Source organism: Lepidochelys kempii, chromosome 2, assembly GCF_965140285.1.
Source record: "Lepidochelys kempii isolate rLepKem1 chromosome 2, rLepKem1.hap1, whole genome shotgun sequence".
NCBI lineage: Eukaryota > Metazoa > Chordata > Testudines > Cheloniidae > Lepidochelys > Lepidochelys kempii.
In genome coordinates this window covers 180,879,663-180,901,533 of record NC_136381.1, presented here as the reverse complement: position 1 = coordinate 180,901,533, position 21,871 = coordinate 180,879,663, and the positions used below count along the sequence as shown (strand labels likewise).

General features: G+C 41.1%; 1 protein-coding gene across 4 annotated transcripts in view; it reads right to left on the bottom strand.

Annotated features, from left to right (window-relative positions):
- Positions 1 to 16,004, bottom strand: part of AOAH (acyloxyacyl hydrolase) — a 135,576-nt gene extending 119,572 nt beyond the window's left edge. The window contains exons 1-2 of one of the 4 annotated variants that reach the window (XM_073332890.2): positions 15,855 to 16,004; positions 14,903 to 15,054 (exon numbers count right to left, since the gene is read on the bottom strand). In XM_073332890.2, coding sequence (XP_073188991.2) covers positions 14,903 to 15,053 — 151 coding nt within the window. In that variant the 5' untranslated portion in view covers position 15,054; positions 15,855 to 16,004. Of the gene's footprint in view, positions 1 to 14,902; positions 15,055 to 15,514; positions 15,620 to 15,768; positions 15,823 to 15,854 lie in introns of those variants that run through there. The other 3 variants (XM_073332885.2, XM_073332887.2, XM_073332886.2) reach the window with 3 other exon arrangements.
- Positions 16,005 to 21,871: the final 5,867 nt, after the last annotated feature.

The following is a 21,871-nucleotide window of genomic DNA, read 5'->3' as shown; positions in this document are numbered from 1 at the left end:
CCATGCTTGCCTTGGTATGGCGTCCGCACAGAAAAAAGGCGCGGAACGATTGTCTGCCATTGCTCTGACAGAGGGAGTGGCGACTGTCGACTCGGCTTACAGGGTTGGCTTCAGGGAGCTAAAATCAGCAAAGGGGGTGGCTTTACATCAAGGAGTATTTCAGGCAGGACTTCACAGAGGGTTCCAATAAGAAATGGTGCACCTAAGTTATTGTTCTTATTGGAACAAGGAGGTTAGCCTGGCCTCTGATTGATACATGGCTAGATTTACCTCGCTGCACCTTCTCTGTGAGTGACTGCAGTGTGACCTAGAGGAATGAGTCCCCTAGACAGGGGAGGAGGCAAATGAGTACAAAACAAATCTTGTCTATTTCTTGTTTTGATCCACTCCATCTATCTTTTACATCTTTGGCTGGCAGCAGACGGTGCAGAAGGACTGCATGCCATCCACATCTCATGGCTGCTCGGCAGAAGATGGTACAGTACGACTGCTAGCTATCCTCATCTCTTGCCTGCCTGGCAGAAGATGGTACAATACGACTGCTAGCCATCCTCATCTCTTGCCTGCCTGGCAGAAGATGGTACAATATGACTGCTAGCAATCCTCATCTCTTGCCTGCCCGGCAGAAGATGGTACAGTACGACTGCTAGCAATCCGTATCGCCTGCCTGCTCACCATAAGACGGTTCAATAGGACTGACTGCAGGACTAAAGAGAATGACCTGGTCAAGTCACTCTAAATTAAGTCCCTGCGCCCATGTCTGCCCAGGCCCTCCCAGCCGACGTGGCCAGGAGCACCTCGGACATGACGATGATGGCTACCACTCGTATTGCACCATCTGCTGCCACAAGGCAATGGGTTGCTGCTACTGTGTAGCAAAGCCGTACCGCGTCTGCCAGCACCCAGGAGACATAGGGTGACGGTTACCTGAGCGGGCTCCATGCTTGCCGTGGTATGGCGTCTGCACAGGTAACTCAGGAAAAAAGGCGCGAAACGATTGTCTGCCCTTGCTTTCACGGAGGGAGTGAGGGAACGGGGACCTGACGATATGTACCCAGAACCACCCGCGACAATGTTTTAGCCCCATCAGGCATTGGGATCTCAACCCAGAATTCCAATGGGCAGCGGAGACTGCGGGAACTGTGGGATAGCTATCTACAGTGCAACGCTCCAGAAGTCGACTCTAGCCTCGGTACTGTGGAAGCACTCCGCCGAGTTAATGCACTTAATGCACTTAGAGCATTTTCTGTGGGGACACACACACTCGAATATATAAAACCGATTTCTAAAAAAACGACTTCTATAAATTCGACCTTATTCCGTAGTGTAGACATACCCATAGTAGACATAAAAAACCCTGCTTCATTATACTTAAGATCATTAAACAAAACCCTCAACAGGACTCCTTTACAGATGTAATTTAGAAGGCATGCTAATTATAAGAACACAGCACATTTCAAGGAATTAGCACTTAATAAAAAAAAAATCAGTTCATAATGAGGAAAATATCCCAAATAATAAAGACCTTACCAACAAAATCAGAGACCCAACATCAATGCCCAGAGCAGACATACCGTACATCCTATACCCACCGTGGAAACCCTGCTAGGAACATATCCAGGAGGGACTTCTATTCTATATACCTAAGGCCCCCACCACTGTATGTCTGAGCACCTTACAAATATTAGCAAATTTACCCTACCAACCCCTATTGCTGCTTCTATTTTACAGAGATTAAATGACTTGCTCAAGCTTACATAGGAAATACGTGGTAAGGCTAAGAAGTAAACTTGTCTCTTGAGTACCAGTCCAGAGCTTTAACCACAGGACTACCCTTCTTTTCACAGCCCTCAGTCTAAAGAGTTTACAGTCTCAAAGAAGGAGTAGAAAGATGAGATGCACTAGCCAAACGAGAGGCAGGAGTTGGCTTTGACATTTCTAAAAAGTAGTAGTTATTATTTTTCATTTTTATTGTGTGCGGGCCTCACTGAAGAAGTGACTCTTCAGGGAAGATCTGAATGAAGATGGGACACTGGCTGGGAGAAGTGGGTTCGGAACGTCATGCATTGCATTCATGGCAGCCTGGAAAAAGTGCAAAGATGGGAGTGAGAGAAGAAAACTATGGAGGCATCGAGGTCAACACTGTTGGCAAAGCAAAAGGCATGAGGGGAGAATGTGACAGGAGACAAGAGCCAAATGTAGGCTCAGGCAGAAATGAGCACAGCCTGGAATTCAGGGCAAAATATTCAAACTGATGCCCTGGCAAGGAGAACCTGATGAAGTGGTTCAAACAAGGGAGTGAGAGGATCTATTGGCAAATTCCAAGGCTGGTCACATTCACAGAGAAAAGACATATTCTCCCCTATATGCCCCCCCGCCCAATGTAGGTAAAATTTGCAGAGATTTTCATTTAGATTTTGAACATCTACTTCCTCAAGCTGAGCAACCTGTCACTTTGAGCAGCTGAAGGTTATAAAGTCTGCAGCACAGAAAAAATAATGTTCCATTTGTCTTTGTGATAGAACAGAGAACTCCTCATTTTCACTGCTCTTTCACCACGCAAGCCCCTGATAGCATTCCCTCTGTGTCTCCTGTTCACGATATATTAATTTCTCAATTAAGACAGCAATAAAGCGCACATCCGCTTTTCTTTCAAAGCACTGTACTGTAGCCATTTATAGCAGGGATGAAGTTTCAGCCATAGCCATGGTTACAATCCTGTCAGTCCTTGTGGAAGTCTTCTTCCTACCTCAAGCATCTTCTTGCACTCTATCAGGCAGGAAGGAACTATTTGCTGTTGTGGTTAGGGATCCATATAGCTGCCATTTAATGTAACCAGTCAGTGTGATACCATACGCTCATTGATGATGTGATTAGATGTTGTAATCATAGCATGTTTGCAGTCTTGCAGAAAGGGGAGGATGTATATCCTGTGTCATGTCACTTCTTTTCTGGTCTTCACAGTTGTACTGTAGTATCCAAAAACTGAACTAAGTATTATATTCACTTCATATTTCAGATGCAGCAGCATGTCAATAAGATGCATGCAAAAATGTTAATTACACTGTTACATGGATGCGTGTCCAGATTGCATTCTGATATACTACAGACAGATTTATTTCAGTGTAAAACTAAGACTGATAGAAAACAAATCAACATAATGATTCATCCTTTCCTTCCCAAAGCCCTAGAAAAGAATGACATGGTGAAGTTATAAATATTCCCCAAGTGGATTTTGGGAAGTTCAGGGTGGAATTCTGATCTCTTTAAATTATAAGACACTCAAGGCAGGGACTGTGCCTTAGTGCACACTGATCATACCATAATCATAATGATACAATCCATTTTTCTCCAGGCATATACTAGTAACATCAGCAGAGTTCACTTTTGCTACAGCCTTTTTTAAAAAACACTTCACAATAAGTAGACAAATCATCAGCTCCTCACACAGACATATTAGCAAATCTTCATAAGACATTTATGGTCAGTACTCTGTTGGCTAAAAATGGAAAATCATTAGGTAGATAAAAAGGAAATGAGGGGGGGAAAAAGAAAAGTCAACTGCCTTTGAAAACCTGGTGAAATCTCACTGCTTTAATCACTTCTGCTGATGTCAGAGAATATTTTCAGAGAGTACATAAGCTTTTTAATACCATGGGCTCAGTGGAAAAGCAAGTTAACCAGTTTCAGATCTAGAAATACCTGTTTACAGCTTTTTTAATTCAGCAAATTGATATTTGATTTATTTTTCATATTGTGGGAGGCACATATGAAGCAAGTTAAATTGGTTCCACAATTGAAGTTAAAAACTTGCATTTATTTTGTAGTTGTGTGGGATTTTCTTTATAAATAAGATTCAAGAAATTGACTGTTCCATGGTACTTGATAATAGGTTTCAATGCCTTGACAGGTTGAAGAATGTTTTCTCTAGGAGAAATGCATTGGTATTATGATGCTTACTAGCCATTAGAAACTAGACTCTGGTATTAATAAAATACCTGCCTCTTTTAGAGATAGTTTGTCCCATTTGCTGTTAATTTATGAGGAGATAAGAGGAAACCATAACCATTTTACTCAGTAGCAGTAATCTGAAAATTCACATGTCAAGGAGCACTTCTCCCCATGTATTTGAAAATAGTGTTTAATAATAAAATGACATTACCAATAGACTAGAAAAAATCATACCCTTATAATAAAACCAGAGCAAGAGAAATTCATTTCTTGGCCATGCAGTCTCTAGCAATCTCAGCAGACTGTTTAACTTAATCCACTTCTGCAGCAACATACAAAAGAAACTATCATTAGAATTATATCTGTGGCTGCTGTGAAAGTGTCAAGGCACACAGAGTTGCCTCTTTAGTTTTCAGGTTTCCAATTTCAGATAAGTTTTTGTAAAGCCAAGACTTTATCAAATGGATTCTCTGGCACTCTACATGAACCCACAGACCTTCAGGTTACTGACTGAGAATAGCCTGTCATCCTTTACTTTGATCTAGGGTTCTAGACAATGGAGTTTTTCCTCACCCCTCCACCCCCCTTACTGAACTCCTAGTTAGGCAAACAGCCCCTCTGAAAAGTGCAGTTCAGACAGGAAATGAGAGAAAGTTTCCAGGCAGATTGCTTTCAGCATTGCGCAAACTCTGTGGGCGAGATTGTGGCTAGCCCTTTCACAAACATACATGGTGGTGAGGAAACAACTAGCTTCCCCTTTTAGGCCGCTAACGATGCTTCCCCTGTTATGCAGCTCACCCAAGCTGAGCTAGCACAAGTCTCTGTACTTGGGCTAGGGTGTAGATGGAGGGGCTACCCAGAATGGCAGTCCCCGCGCTCAGAGGCGTGTCAGGGCTGCGACTAATTTGTTTCCGCTGGGAGCAACGCACTGAAAAGGCAGCGGGGAGTGGAAGGAGCAATGGCTCTGCCTTCTCAGCCCCAAGGAGCCAGCCAGTTGTGCAGCAGAGAGAATGTTGTACCCCATAAAGGGGTGTTGCAAATTATTCTCTGCCCCTTGTGCTACTGGGATGCACAAGGAGGCATTCTCTCTAAAGCGGTGCCGAGTTGTGAGAGGGGGGTGGCAGTCTGTGCAGAAGAGTACCTAAATAATGAACACCATTTGGCGGAAAGGCACAATATTTGGTCTTCAGGGGTATCTTTTTGAAACTTGGACTATAGGGCAGTGTCTCGAGAATGGGATGAACTTCACTCCAACAGAGAACTCCACCCTTCCCCTTGAACATGAGTAATCATTCCTAGTCCTCCCTCCTCTAGAAGCAGTGCAAGGTGTAACAGTGTGTACTGTTTGCCCTGCATGTGTCTACTTGCATTGATTTCATGACTTTATTTACATATTGTCTTCCCACCCTACTGAGCAAACCCAAATAGGAAGACCTACTGCACGGGAGAGTCACTGCTGCTCAGGCAGCTGGCATAAAACAGTTTTGTTAGTAAGTTGTGTCTTTCCCTTGTGTGTTTAAATAAGACATATGCTGCTGCAGAAGGAAGTCAGGAAACTCTGATCACTCCATATTAACAGTGTAATAGCTGAACTGGTGAGGTGTGGAGGTACCATTTGCTACCCAGGTGCACTGAATGTTCAGGAGCCAAGCTAACATTGGCTGACTCCCCTCACAGTTGCTTAGAATCAGCCGCAGAGAGGAGGGCTATTTCTTCTCTAAGGGATAGATTTTTGCTCAGTAATCGATGGAGTCAGGAGCAAAGCACCCTGCAGAGAAGAACTGATTGCTGGCTCCATTTCTTGCTTTCTCCACCCCACTTCTAAAGATCCTAAGCCTAGCCCTGCAGAGCTCCAGTGGAACAGCATCCCCAATCTCCAGTGGGCACGAGCCTGCAGCAGTCCATTCTTCCTGCTTTCCGCTTTGAGTAGGGATTGTTTTTGCCTAAGGTGCCACAAGTACTCCTTTTCTTTTTGCGAATACAGACTAACATGGCTGCTACTCTGAAACACAAGACAGCATCTGATCCTATTTCCCCATGTTAAGTATCCTCACACCTTCTTGTCAACTGTCTAAATGGGCCATCTTGATTATCACTACAAAAGTTTTTCTCTCCTGCTGATAATAGCTCATCTTAATTAATTAGCCTCTTACTCCACCTTTTCATGTTCTTGGTATATGTGTGTGTGTGTATATGTATATATATATATAATCTTCTTACTATATGTTCCATTCTATGCATCCGATGAAGTGGGCTGTAGCCCACAAAAGCTTATGCTCAAATAAATTTGTTAGTCTCTAAGGTGCCACAAGTACTCCTGTTCTTTTTGTGGATACAGACTAACACAGCTGCTACTCTGAAACCCATCTGATCCTAGTTATTAAAGAACATCTTCCATAAAATGAGTTCAAGTTCAATGGAAAATAAAGACAGATCTAAATATACAGCAAAACCTCCTGATTTCTATCTGTAAAAGAGTGACCCTTATAAAATGAATATCCATTCCCAAATGTTGTATATTTCTTAAATGTTTCCTATTGATATCAAGAACGAAGATTTTCTGAAGCACATTGAGCACTTCTCCCATTTCATGCAGTTGTCTGGCCCCTACCACCTTGCCTTCCCATACACCTGCATTTGGACGAGGAGTCTGGTTGTCTTGACCTCTCCTATGTTTACTGGTATTTTTATCTTCTTCAGCTGAATAGATTGGTAAATTAGCTAAGAGCTGGGGCTGATAATATATGGTTTCAACAGGCACAACATTGTTCTAAGTCAATATCCCTTAATCTATTGTATTTCACAGTTAATACAATACTTGTCCAAGTTTCAGAAAACTCTATTACAAAAGGAGCCTTAGGATATGGAGGAAAATCAGGAAACCGAATGAATAAAAAATGTCTTGGCTATCTCAGTTGGAGTCCTTAGGGATGATTAATACAGCATAGAGTGTATAGCCAGAGAGGGCTCTGAGACATTTCTGGAACTGTACTTCTGAAGAGAATTTGTTGTATTTTGACTTGCTTCAACATCCTGGGCTAAAATTATCCCAGAAGCCAAAAAAAAAAAAAAAGAGAGAGAGAGAGGGGAAACGTGATCTAATGGTGAAGGCACTTGAACTGATTTTCAGGTGAAAGTGAAGTCAATGGAGATGTGACAATTTACACCAGTGGAGGATCTGCCCATGGAGTTGTGAGTCTTGGAGTCTATTCTGTCACAGACTTCCTGCGTGACTTTGGACAAGCCAATTCCCAAGGCCTGAGTTTCCCCATCTGTAAACAGGCTCAGTGTTTGTAAAGTGCAATGAAATCCTTGAAGGCAATTATAAAATTATTATTTTATAGGGCTTGTTCACTTTCCCCCCTACCTGCTTCCTGATAAGCACACATGCAGATGCATGCTATTCTATAGAAGACAGTACATCTGAATTTCCATGTGGCCAAATGTGCATTTCCCCACACAATTCCTGCAACTCTGCATCACTCATTGTACAATGGATTTATATGGGCCTTGTATGTCAAAAACCTCACCTACCAGGCTACCCAGAGGTTCTATGGCTTTTGAAGAAAAAGTACAAAGAGACCTGAGTCTGAGAGGTTCTGAAGGACAAAATTCAGATTTTAGTTTTCCATATCATATATGCATAATATGTAAATACATTTGATAGAGAGACTGATGTGATTGTAATTTTAGGTACCCACTTTTAAAAATGTTCGCATAAACTATACATTTCCCCCTAAATTTGTTGTGTTACGCAACATATTTTGCATGTTAAATACATGTGGCAATACACAAATTTTATTTAGAATATCACCAAATTTGTCAATTTTCATTATATTTGAGCTATGCTGCATAATGTAATGTAGTGCATTACCATACATTTAAAATATTAATATCAATATATTGATATTTTAAGTGTATTGCATCTCAGTAGATGGCATAAAAACCTAGGAACATCACATGTGTCACTTTTCTTGTTTACCACAGTCACTCTGAGCATCATGCAATAGCAGGGACAGAACTCTAATCCTACTGCTCAAAAAACAGAGGTCTGTATTTATTATTCTCTCCTCTAGATACCATACAGGGGCCATGATATAGATGTGGAAAGTTCTGATTCCACCCAGTAGAGGTCAGTGGTACCTATCCACATTGGCAAAATAGATGCCTGGTGCTACAGAAGGTATATCTGAAAGATAATCATTTAGCAAAATATATAACAAGCATTTCCAATGGACTTTCCTCTTTGATATTGTTTAATATAAAAATGTGTGCGTGTGTAATGTAAGAAGTGATGTTCTCTATTCCTCTTTTCTCTGACGCCCCAATTCAGGAAAGTTTCCCTCTTCAGAAAGGTGCTTAAGCACATGCTTAAAGTTAAGCATGTGCTTAAATTCCACTGAAGTCTGAATTGGCGTCAGAAAGGTTTAATCACATCTTTACTTCCAGTTTGTCCACAGTCTAATGAGAAAAAACCTACCACAGTAATTATTGATGCAGTAACACCTAGAAGCCCCAGTTGTTCTAGGTACCGTATATATACAAACATACCAAAAAGATGAGTCAGCAGTGTGCCCTTGTTGCCAAGAAGGCCAATGGCATTTTGGGATGTATAAGTAGGGGCATAGCGAGCAGATCGAGGGACGTGATTGTTCCCCTCTATTCGACATTGGTGAGGCCTCATCTGGAGTACTGTGTCCAGTTTTGGGCCCCACACTACAAGAAGGATGTGGATAAATTGGAGAGAGTCCAGCGAAGGGTAACAAAAATGATTGGGGTCTGGAACACATGACTTATGAGGAGAGGCTGAGGGAGCTGGGATTGTTTAGCCTGCAGAAGAGAAGAATGAGGGGGGATTTGATAACTGCTTTCAACTACCTGAAAGGGGGTTCCAAAGAGGATGGCTCTAGACTGTTCTCAATGGTAGCAGATGACAGAACGAGGAGTAATGGTCTCAAGTTGCAGTGGGGGAGGTTTAGATTGGATATTAGGAAAAACTTTTTCACTAAGAGGGTGGTGAAACACTGGAATGCGTTACCTAGGAAGGTGGTAGAATCTCCTTCCTTAGAGGTTTTTAAGGTCAGGCTTGACAAAGCCCTGGCTGGGATGATTTAACTGGGAATTGGTCCTGCTTCAAGCAGGGGGTTGGACTAGATGACCTTCTGGGGTCCCTTCCAACCCTGATATTCTATGATTCTATGGTCCTTTCCGCAAAAGGCTTACAATTTTAACATATTATATGCACAAAAGTAAAGAGATTCAAATGTAGGACTCCCCAAACCACCGAAACGTGTTCACTGAGTACGTGCAATACTTCTGATGACTCTATAAGGAGAAAAGATATATATATACACACAAGCATTTGTGGCTGAGTTACACCTATTATGTGAATCATAAACAACTTTTCATCATCATATCATTCAAATGGGCCAAAAAAGAATGTTACTAAAGGTGCAAGGGGGAAAAAAAACCAAACTTACCTTTGGGCTAAGAACAAGTACAAGGAATTTCAACCCCAAGGGTGATGGGTAAAATGTTCAAAAGCACCAAAATGTATGTAAGTACGCTACATACATTCTTTACAGCACTCATTGTTATATGTATGATTTATGGTCACTGTCTTTTGATGAGATTCCTAAGTGCCTAAGTCACTTTTTAAAATGGGACTTAGGTGCTTTTGAAAATGTTACCCTATATTTCTTGAAATTTCTCTGAAAATAGAGGCTTAGAATGAAAATATCTATTCAACTGTTGGTATAGTATCACTACCATAGTGCTATATACGCCTGGGATTCATATATCCATATCTCAACCAAAGGGGAAAATATATAGCAAACATTTGACATTCACTACTGGGTATGGGCCAAATCCTGCTCACTTTCATCTGTGTAAATCAAGAGTAACTTCAATTAAGTGAACGGCTTCACTCTGCATTTACACTGGTTTACGTGAGATCAGATCTGAATCTAGCCTAGACTGTCAGCCTAAAATGAATTGTGGTTTTACACTGATGCCAAAATATGACATTTTACAGCACTCATTGGTCTATACATTATGTTTTATAGCACACTGCTTCCCTAGACAATATCTACACAGCCATTTTGTTTCAGCATTATTATTAAAAGCCTCTCACTGTGTTAGGTATGTGCCACTGTACTAAATTATCAGGAACTGCAAACAACATTGATCTGAGATTTGGAATTTATTACTCTACAGTAAGAGATAGGGTGGGCGAGGTAATCTTTTTAATATCCTGGGACCGACACAGCTACAGTTACACTGCATACGCTACAGTAAATTATTCAGTCCTGCATCCACGCCATAAAAAGCACAGCTAGACAGTTTTAAAAGTTGGATATCACACAAACTATCAGGGCTGCAAATTAACGCTTTATAACACAGGAGAGCCTGGAATTATGGGTTGGGTTTTTCTCTGCTTTTCTGAAGTTGTTATTGTTATTATTAAAAATATACATGGTTTTAATATGGTGCCTACTGCATCTTCCCCCCTACCCCCAGAAGTTAGGTTTTTACAGATGAATGTGAGAGGTGGTCCAGGGAAGTTGATGAGAAGAATGAAGCAGAATTACATTGGTCCTGGTAAAGCTAAAATTGGCCTGTGTGGCTGCTGACCCATGCAATATCGGTCAGCTAGAGAAGATTAAAAGAGCTGCTGCCCAAACATATTGTGCTCTCTCTGACTAACAGCCTCATTCCACAGGTCAGCCAAAGGGGAGCTGCGAAGGGGGCTGTGCAAGCTGAAGTTTTAAAAAAAATAAAATGTGCAATTAGCAAGAAGAGCCCGGCAACTGCAACATGCAGTCTCATCCTTACAAGAGACTCCACAGATCGTTTGCACAGATCCCCTACAGCGCTCTCTGGCAACAGAGGAGAGAACAGAAGCTTATTTTAAAAATCACTAGCAATGTAAAAATATACAACAGAGATGCAAAAGAAGAAATGACAAGAGACAGAGAATGTGATGTTAGACATGGCCAACAATAATACCGGGTATTCAAACTGTGGTTAGCAAATATTAACTATTTATTTCCCACCACAGATGGGGAAAATGGAGACATAAGAGGTTAAAGGCCACACTCTCAGCTGTGCGTGTAGTAACTTGCTCAACAAGTTGTCTCATTGAAAGCAGAGGGCTACTCTTGTCAAAAAGTACACATGAATGTTAATAAGGGTTTACAAATCTGGTCCTAACTGGCTTTTTGAGGACACACAACAAGATAGTGGCAAAGCCAGACTCAGAACTCAAGGGCTCCTAACTCACCTATCTTGCATGCAGAGCGCTAGATCTGGGCCTCTATAGGGAAAAGCAGCTGTTTCCTATAGTTGTAATTTAAACATATAAAATAGGCAGCAGTTTAAACCCTTCTTATCTGTCATGTGCAACACAAAGAAGAGCGGAGGGAGTCCCTAAATTGTTTGTAATGTCTTTATTTTAAAAGACAGCATCATAAAAGTCCCCTTTGACATAGGACAACATTGAAATTGTAAGGATAGTTTTCATTTTCATAAGTATATTCCCCAAAAGCCTTCTGTAGATTGAGGAACAGATTTTTTTCAGACTAGTCTGGCATGTGATTGTGTGTGCAAAATGCACACACAATTATATGCATTATTTTTGTGCAATTATTAGGACTGAATGAAAGTTAACTGTCAAAACTGATTGTTGATGGAAAATTCAGTTTTCAAAAAATTAATTGTTTTGCGAAAAATGCCTGCACTCTGCAGAACATTTTGATTTTTTATTGAAAAATCAGACATTTGAAAACAAATATTTTGACCAAAACCCAAAATATTGATTTCAATATCCTGTCCTGGTTCCTCATGGGAGTTGTATCTTGGTTTCCTCTGCCTCTGACCTCCTCCATGGGCTTCTGAGGCAAACAACATCTCCCATGATGCACTGTGGCCACTTCCCCTCACCATGAGAGGAGAATACAGTGCATCGTGGGAGATACAGTCTGACCTCAGAGCCTGGACTACAGAGGAGACCAGACGCATGAAACACCTGAATTGCAACTCCTATAGGGTACCATAGCAGCATTCCTGAAACAAAATATTTTGATTTTCAGTTTCACTGAAAAGTCAAACTGTTTAGTGGAAAATTTCAACAATTATCTTTTCCCCCAGTTTCCACTGAAATTTTTCACAAGGCTCATTTTCCAACCAACTAGTTATTACCATGGTTACACATGTAAATCAGGTAAATTGCACACACAGGTGCACTGAACTGTCCATTCAAATGAGCAGTTGCCCAATTCACTTATCCAAAGGATGTAACTGTCTTGGAAAGTTAACCACCAGTTGGACAGCTAACCTGTCTGAAAGTCTGCTCCTCAAAGAAAATCTTCCTATATATTTTACAGTGGGCATTTGCACTGGAGAGTTTGCCATTTCCTGTTAAAAATACTGCTTCATCTTATATCAACATATGACGTATATGAAAATGGGAGTCCTGTATGATTCTTCAATCTCTCTCACTCCTGTCCAAACCAGAGAATTCAGTTAATAAATCTATGGCTTAGGGAAAGCTGTTGAAGAGGAGTCAGAAATGATGTCCACACTTCCCTAAGATAGATAGATAGATAGATAGATAGATAGATAGATAGATAGATAGATAGATAGATAGATAGATAGATAGATAGATAGATAGATAGAAAAGAATCCTATCTTCCTTGCTTTTAAGCAGGTTAGTTTTATTGACTTAGGGACTGATTCTTCTCTCACACTACTTTAACTCCAGGCATTTCTGTGCAGTTACTCCTGCTTTACACCAGTGTAAGTGTAAAAAATCAGATCCTCAGAGCTTTGTTGATTACAGGGAAGAAACATAAATGGCTTGTCATTGTTTTCAAAATTAATACAGAAAGCGGGTAATAAGAAGTTAAACCACAGGCATTGCAGCCTGGGATAACGAATGGTTGTGTGTGTACGAAATTACAAAGCCTCTCTTGCAGGCCCCCTGCACTTGCATTTTTAATTATCTGAACAGCACCAATTTAGCTTGCAGAGTTTTCAGGGGCATGACAATCTGTTTTGGTCATGAGTCAAATTCTGGTGTTACATAGATGGTTTCAGCACAATTAGTGATTTTCTCTACATCAAGAAGAGTGATCTGGATTCTCTCTCTCTATACACAAAGTGTAGGGGCAGAGTTTTGAGGGTCTCTTCAAAGAGGGAAGAGATATTAGATGGAGGGTCAATGATGTTAGGGATGGGATGAAAGTAGAATTTACTTCCCTTGTATTCCAGTGCCTTATGCAGCCAGCTAGGATTCAGATGCTTACCATGTTGATGGATGTGGTATTCAAAGATAGATAGGATAGATAATGGCCTTGTGCAAAAATTAAAGGGACACAAACTTTAACAAAAATCACATATTGTAAGCAAACTAAATCCCTTACCCATGTTAAAACTTGAATTATTACAACTGAAGGAATTTAAAAAATACAATTTACTTTTCATTGTTTGTTTACCATTTGCACTGCTGTCTCCTTGGACAGTAAATAGCAATTAATTCCATTTTGCTATGTTTACAGTTCGTTTCACTTTCAGGTTCCCCGTGCTTCAGTGATTGGGTTACAGACACTGCAGGGCAACATTTATTTGTTGAAAAATAACTGTTCCTATTACACATTTTTAATTCATGGAAAAGTTTTCTACTCATCTTAAGTTTTGCAAAAGCTTGTTTTTACAAAGCCTACATTTAATTCTCCGTTTCCGAATCATAAAAGTAATTTTATAGACTCAAAATAGAGGATTCTTCCTTGTATACACAGAAACATAACAAAACTTGTATAAACAGTGTGAAAACTGATATGTGAATCCTATGGGAACTAATTCAGTGAAAACTGAATTATCTAGAGAGGGACAAAAAGGTGTCTGTTTGGTCACAAAGCAAATTGATGTTTGTTTTGTCACTATATGTCAATTAAAAATAAATCAATAAAAGCTGCACTCCCTACCTTGGTTGATTCTCCTGCCTACTGCACTTTAACCACAGATGTCAGAAATGCTCCGAGATGACTCTGACATTAGTACTTTTATCAAATTCGCTACACCTTGGGAGTAAATTGACCAAGTCCATGTTGGGTGAACATCACTCCACCCTCATAAAGCCCAAATCATCTCATATTTGGTTAAGTGCATGGACCCTGGGTGTGTGCATTTAAATCACATCTCAACCTCCATGGCTACTGGTTCAGCATGCAAGTTAGAAAAGGAGCTGCAAACCTCCATGCCATTTATACAGGTAGTTAGGACCACTGAATCCATGTATCTCAAGGCTTCTTCCCTAACATTTCTCAATGCTTCCCTTTGTGCTGGCCTTTCAGACCAGAGCAGACACATCCTCCAAAGCAGGTAAATGCTTAAGTGATGCAAAAAGCCTTGCACAGGCCCGTCACATTAGATGAATTTCACCCTGAACACCAGGAACATATTGTCAAACCCAAAGAAGCACTCACAAAGCTCTGTGTCCCAAACCTAAATGTATTTCTTAAGAAGATTTTGCCAGGCAAAACCAACTGAGATGAAACTTCTGTTTTTTGAGGGTGTCTGGGGGGAGGGAAAGGGGAGCTCATCTGTACAATAAAATAAAACATAGTAACATACATTCAAAACAGCCACAATAAATATTAAAAACAATCACATCCTGTTTTCAGTTCTCTAGCTACTAGGTGTGAAAGCCAGTATCACTAATATTTCCTGCAGACCAAGGGTATGAATTCTATCAAACAGCAGCTCCAAATCCCATGTTAGCCTTGAGAGTCTTAAAACAGTTATTATTTGGGCTAAGATTACTGGTGGTTTGCAGCAGCGGCAGCTGTTGAAACAGATAAAGGATGATTTATTACGTGCACAGCTAGCCTCTGTTTACCAGTGTAATAACAAATGAACGAACAAAGCAAGCAAACAAAACCTGAATACATACCAAGACAGGTGTGTCCATTGTCACTCCCACCAGAGACCACAGTTGGTTGGGCTCTACCAGAGAGAGGTGAGGTTGAGATGTCCTTCAGTGGAAGCATGAGGAGGAAAAGGGAGAAGAATAGAGGGGGAAACGCCTGCCAGGACCCCCTCATCCTAGAGAAAGGAAGAAAGAACAAACTGTAATATAGGAAGAGTACTCAGGGACACACATACCCCTAATACTCAGGGAGAGAATGGCACACCTGCTTCTCATTCATAATCTGGGGGACAGAAAGAAACTCACACACCCTCCCTGCTACACAGGGAGTGTCTCTTTCACCCCCAGGTGCTCTTTTGGTGCTCAGGGAGAATCTCACACACACATATATTCCCCCCCACACACACACACACACCCTTCACTGGTACTCAGGGAGGGTCTCTTCCTCCAATCCCCAAATACTAATATTCACGGACAGTTGCACAGCCTCTCACTATTACCCAGGGGTCTCTCCTCCCTCATAAGTACCTAGAGAGGCTCCCCCTCCCTCACTAGCACTCACACAACATCCCCCCTCTCACCAGGAACTTAGAGAAAATCAGTAGGACTGTACCCCCCCCCTCAGCTCCCCCACACCTGTATTATCCCTTTCTCTTTCCCTCCTTTTCCTTCCCTGCTGGCTCTGGAACAGAAGGGGGCCCGTATGCACTGCTGTGGCTCTGGGCTCTTCAGCCACTTGTAGCAAGGGCAGCAGCAGCAGATGACTAACTGATCATAAAACCACAGCAAGTGCTGGAGCCGCTCGGCATTAATAAAGCAAGACACTCCCCGGCACAGCTAGTGTGGCAAAAACAAAACACAAAAGAAAAAAGCCCAGAAAAAAATAATACCTAACCCAGACTCTTCCAGTAGTATCTCAGCCTGGACCTTCCACTTTCAGATAGAAATAATGAATATTAATAATAGAAGAAAATACCCTCTGAGTTGGTGACACACTCCCAGCAAACAGCTCAGTCTTCTGTTTTCTTCTTCCCTTTTTCTTAACAAGTGTAGTTTGATCACTGTGGGGGGTGGCAATTAGGCTGTAGGGTTCCCAGACCAGTGTTTTACTTGTGTCATTCTGCTGAAGTCTAATGATGAGGAAAGAAAAGAAGCCAAGCCAAGTTGCCAACATAATGGGAACAAAGGGGATGCAGGGAGCTGACTGATTCAAAGCAGACTTGGACATCTCTATTCTCATCAGTATTTTCAAAGTTTGTTTACAACCCCCACCAGTGTCTGAGGGTTAAAAAGCCAGATACATTTCCTGCTTGGACCATCTAAGCACCTGAAGGTTTGCTGCCTGTTTTTCAAATAAGGTTTGAAACAAAAATTGAAGTAAAGTCCACCTCTGCCTGCAGCAGAAATGAATAGTGAAATGTTAACTTAAAATGGCGTAATGGCAGAGATGGAATGAGCCCAAATGTCTTAACTACAGAGGCCGTAGGAGTGGGAGGAAGGATGGTCCTCTGGGTTAGGTCTCGGGGTTCATTTCCCAGGTCTGCCACTGGAGTTGCTTGTTGTATCTGTGCTTCAGTTCCCCATCTATAAAATGGGGCTAATCATATTCCATTTCTCCTACTTTTTGTCTGTTTTTTTTCCCTTTGGCTTATAAATTCTTAGGGCTTAGCCAGCCTCTGGCAGGGGGGTACAAGAGGGCTCCAATCTCAGGTGGCAACAGTGCTTAAAGTGGTCTAAAAAAAGTGGGTGGGGGTCACATCACCGTCACATCTGCCTGCCCCTCACCCAGCAATTAATTCTGCCCCTAATCACCAAATCAGTCCTGTCCCCACAATCCTCACATTAGTTCTACTCCCATATCTATTCTGCCCCCCCCCCGCCTCCCCTCTCCTTGTCCTATAGCTCCTGGAGTTCTTCACCCCCTCTCCCAGGCTGTAGCAGGCTGCAGTGGGGTCCTCCCTCTTCCTTCCCCAGCCAAGTGTTGCTGGGGTGGGGAGGGAAGGGAATGGAATGGAATGGAGCCACTCTGAGGTGCTGGGCTCTTTCTGCTCCTTCACCCCTCTTCCCTCCTGTGAGAAAGGTGCTGGATTGCTGAGGGGTGGGGGAGAGATCGCTGATGGATTCCTGCAGCAGGCCTGAATGGCTGCTCTACCCCAGGAGGCAGGCAAGTGGGGAAAGCAACCAGTGAGAGGGCCGTATGAAAACTATACACTCCTTAGCAACCCAGGTTGCCGCCTAGAAATTGTATTTCCTGGGCCTGCAACCCATTTTGACCAGGCGCACTTTAAGCTCTAGTTGGGGTCTCTAAGTGCTACCTTAGTATAAACAAACAGTCACAAATTGTGTTGTCTTTCTTCCCATAAGGAACCTAGTTAATATAAAAGCTAGACAAATATTTATCAAAGAGGGTTCAAGAACTGAACGTTTGTCTTCATTTTAAGGAACAAAAAGACATGTTCAAATTCCGATGCAATGGCTGCAAAAAGGTTTATTCAAAAATGTAAAATGGATGCACCTCATGGTATATGTAATTTCATCCTTTAAACCGGAACTCAGCACTATTCAGTACATTGCCCTTAATGAACATTAAAAACAAAATAAATGTAATAATTAGTACTTGAATTTCTCAAGCCTGTCTCCACTTATTCTTCTTCTTGAAGCTGGCAATCTTCATCGTGAATGGCCTCTATTTTCAACAGCAGACAAGCAAATATGTTAGTGTAAATTACCTTTTCAATATGCCAGTGCCTGTAATCCGCAGGGATTGTTTTCTATCTCAATAAAAACTCACTATAAAAAGACATTATGCTACAGTGTCTGCATCTCCCTTAATCCCCTATTAAATCTTTTTAACACACATATTAGTTGGTTCCCAATAATACTCTGAAGTCCTTTAAAACCATGGATACTGGCTCATAAAAAGCTGCTTCAAAAGCCAGAGCTCTCATACTCATGCTGGAAAATCTTCCTAGCACCTAGATCTTTGAACTGGTTCCATTTTATATCTGCAGCAAAATACAAATCTAAATAACATCACTGCCACTTAGAAAATATTTACATACATTGGCCAGATACTCAGCTGCTGCTGGGGATGTAAGACAGGAAAGAATATAGTTCTCATCTTTTATCAGTTATTTACAGTGGTGTTGTAGTTTTTTATCAGTTATGTTATTTGTTACACATATGTGGTGTTAGAAATACTGGTGCAGTGATGCAGAGGTCTGTGTAACAAAGATCTGAGTGTTTTTTCTCTACATTTTATATATTTTCAAAGCTATTAAACCAATTTTAAAAATAAACCTCTTAAAATGCAGTCTGACTAGGCAAATACAGGATTTACATGGTCAATTTTAGAGGCCAGGCAAAAATTAACTCAGCTACTCACTCTTTCCTTTTGCCAAAGATATTTTGAAGGTAAAAATGTTAATAGCAGATACTTAAGGCGCTTTGACATTATCAATTTACTGGTCTTTATGATCTATATATTCATTTTAGTACAACAATGAGGGAACAGGTAATATTGCAAACGTCTTGATAAGTAGCTCACGAAAGCTTATGCTCAAATAAATTCGTTAGTCTCTAAGGTGCCACAAGTACTCCTTTTCTTTTTGCGAATACAGACTAACACGGTTGCTACTCTGAAACCCTTGATAAGAATGTGAATGAGATTAATGAGGAAAAAAAGCCTTGAAATTTCTTCCAAACTAAGGGCCTCAGACCCATTCCTGACTAAAGACCTCTCTACACTGCCTCAACACAAATAAATAATAAATAAAACAACTACAATAGGCAAAATTCTGCCTCCTACAGGATGCTAGGGAGAAGGCCTACTGCCTAGAGACACTTCTGTTATCTAATCTTCATCTCCTGTTTTTCCCAGCACTCTGTTGCCAAATATTGCTTGATACTTGCATGGGTGCATTGGAGGATAGAGGAAAGTGCTCGCTGCACCTTCTTCCCCCTCCCACACACCTGCATTGAGTCAGCTGTGTGTGGGTAAGAGATATACACATCAGAAGGAGGCTGGGGAAATTAAGCCTACGTGTGGCATTAGTCTTGCCCTAAGCAGGAGGTGAATTTTGATGTCTTAACAGCTAGTTGGGACTTTACATCTCTATTCTCCAGATCTGAAGGATGCCTGACTCCACACACATTTTCTATGTTGCCGCATCTCCTCTCTGCCCCTGCACACGTTGAGCAGTAACATACTCTGCCTCATTAATTTCACTGGGACTTCGCATGTAAGGATGGTAAAATGAGTGCCTGAGAACTGGCAATTCCCATCTGAATGTTAATTCAGAATCAGCAACAATAGTGATACAGGGTCATTTCGCAACAGCTGCAAGACCTGGACTTAAGTGGCAAGCACTGCCAGCCAGGTAAATCCCAACAGATATCTATCTGCATCCATAGGCCCTAAATACCTTTGAAAAACTGGCTGTTAGTCTCTCTCTGTCCCAGTTGCCCACCTGTGAAATGGAGTTAATAGTACTCTCTACCTCACAGGGATGTTGTGAGGTAAATACAGTAAAAGATTGTGAGGGGCTCAGATACTACCATAACGGGGGCCATTTAGGATATGCCTACACTGCAGTGTAATCCCTAACTAAATACCTGACCCTGTGCAGTTCTGAGCATAATAGATGCTACAGTTACACTGAGCTTCTTCAACTCCTATTTCAATCACTAGGAGGTGAGGGGCCCATGCACCATCTTGAAAGAGACACTAAGGACCTCCTAGGACTAGGGATTTCAGGGATTCTCAAACTTCATTGCACCGTGACCCCCTTCTGACAACAAAAATTACTACATGACCCCACCAATGGCAACTGCAGCGTAGACAGGACTCAAACCTTTTTATCACCATGTTGTGTCACCCTGCTGATGTAAGAGTGCTCTAATATTTGTATATATGCCAAAATCGATAAGGTGGCAGTTGCTGGCACTCAAGAACATGCAGCACAGTTCCTGGGTATTATAGGACTCAAAGCTTGTCGCCGTACACTACAAATGGTTTCCTTTGAAAAGTTCTTTACATCAGCTCCCAACACCTACCATAAGGAAAGTCAGATGACCGGGGGCAAAAGCACTGTGCCCTATCTACACTACAGACTCCACTGCAGCTGACACCGATGAGGATGCAGTAGTGCTGAATATTGGATCCTAATTTTCCTAGGGTGGATAAGGCTTTAAATACGCTATTCAACATTCCCAAAGGAATAACGATTGAAAAAATATATACTCAGTCTACTCTAATCTGTTGTATTCGTCACCGATTACCATTATAACTTTCTTGTTTTGATAATATTTTATTTAATTTAAAAATATGTAAGTCTCTCTCACACTCAAATATATTGACAATTTTATAGTTACTTTGGAAGGCCTCTCTTATTGGACATGTTATTTGCTCTTTTTAAATGAGCGGATATGTACCTCATGTTTTAGAAATCTGCCTACGAGATATAAATCCAGCAGAAAGAAACCTTTAGACCAGTGATCACCTTGCTCCCTTTTCATGTTTTTATTTTCATAGTGGCCTTTGACAGCTAAATTCTCACTGGTTCATTGAGTTGGATATTTTTCATTACCACTCTTACAATTTCTGGGACTGTCATAATCATCTCTGTGGTTGGCGCATTATCGCTGGCATGGATGAACATTTCCAAGGCCCCATGTGGATTTTCTACAGTGCCACATCCAAGTGAGTCATTTCCCCACTCTGGTTTCCTTATCAGTTGCTGCTTGTGGTTCAAGTTATACATCGCTCTCCGACTCTCTTTCAATCTCCTTGTCATTCAAAACTCCAGGGAAAGCATTCAAACCAATATTGTTCTACATTCATATCTGAGAATGTGTTCTGACCTATTACTATGCTGTAGAAGAGGTGATTATCCTTTATTCTGTAACCTTTAATGAAATTATCTGTCTCAGCCTGCAAGAGCTGTTGACATCTGTGCTTTTTGAAATGTAAATTGCTGACATTACTCAGTTCAGTTTCAGGTGTAACAAAATATGTGAATCAAGACATTTAAGACTTTTAGAATAGAAGTGATAATATAAAATGTCTCCAAATTAACAGCATATGTATCGCATTTTAGCCGATTGTTCTAAGTTTGTAGATACAACCATAATCGTTATTTCAGTAACAAAACACATTTATAGCACCATAGGGTTGCATGTACAGCTTTAAATACATAAGTCCTGATCCTGCATTTGGTTCTGTGCTGACACAGAGTTTTGGCTGTGTGGCCATAAATAAGACATAATTCCTGCTTTACTAGTCTAAACACATGATGAGTTAATGAGAACAAGGGTGTGGGGGTTATTGATGAGGAGATGATGATGGGAGGAGGGATTAACGAGAACATTGTGTCATATTGTAAGAAAAACTTGAAACACTGGACCAGATTCTCCAAAGCCTTGCACTTGATATAGTCAATTAATCCTATGCAAAGTGGATGTAAAACACTACCAACTCAGAATGGTAGCATTTTACTTTCACGTCACACTGGTGTAAGTGATTCATATGTTCCAAGCCAATAGAGAATGAGATCCATGAAATCCATCCTTGCAGAATTACCACTGTACAGTCAGTTTAATCAGAAATGTAGCAACTATTTCAATTTTTACTGGTTCTGGTCAAAAACATTTACAGGTAGCATCGTGTGAAAAGTATTCGTAGTTGTGAGTGTAACACCTCAAGGGCTGATTACATTTATTCCATCTGGGCTTCGCTCCATTGGTGAAAATAATATTAACAGTACTCCCTAGTCTTTGTCAGAACATGAGATATCTGTAGATAAAAGACCCATTAAAAATGGTAACAATTACTCCACAGTTTGGTTTGTGGCACAAACATGTCAAAATGGGCATTCTTAGTGTAAACTAGGGATTACAACATTGTTTAAATGTATTGTTTGAGCTTTGTGACTGTGTTTTTTTGTGATTATAAATGGGACATATGTTGTGCCTATATAAACTGTATTGGTGGTA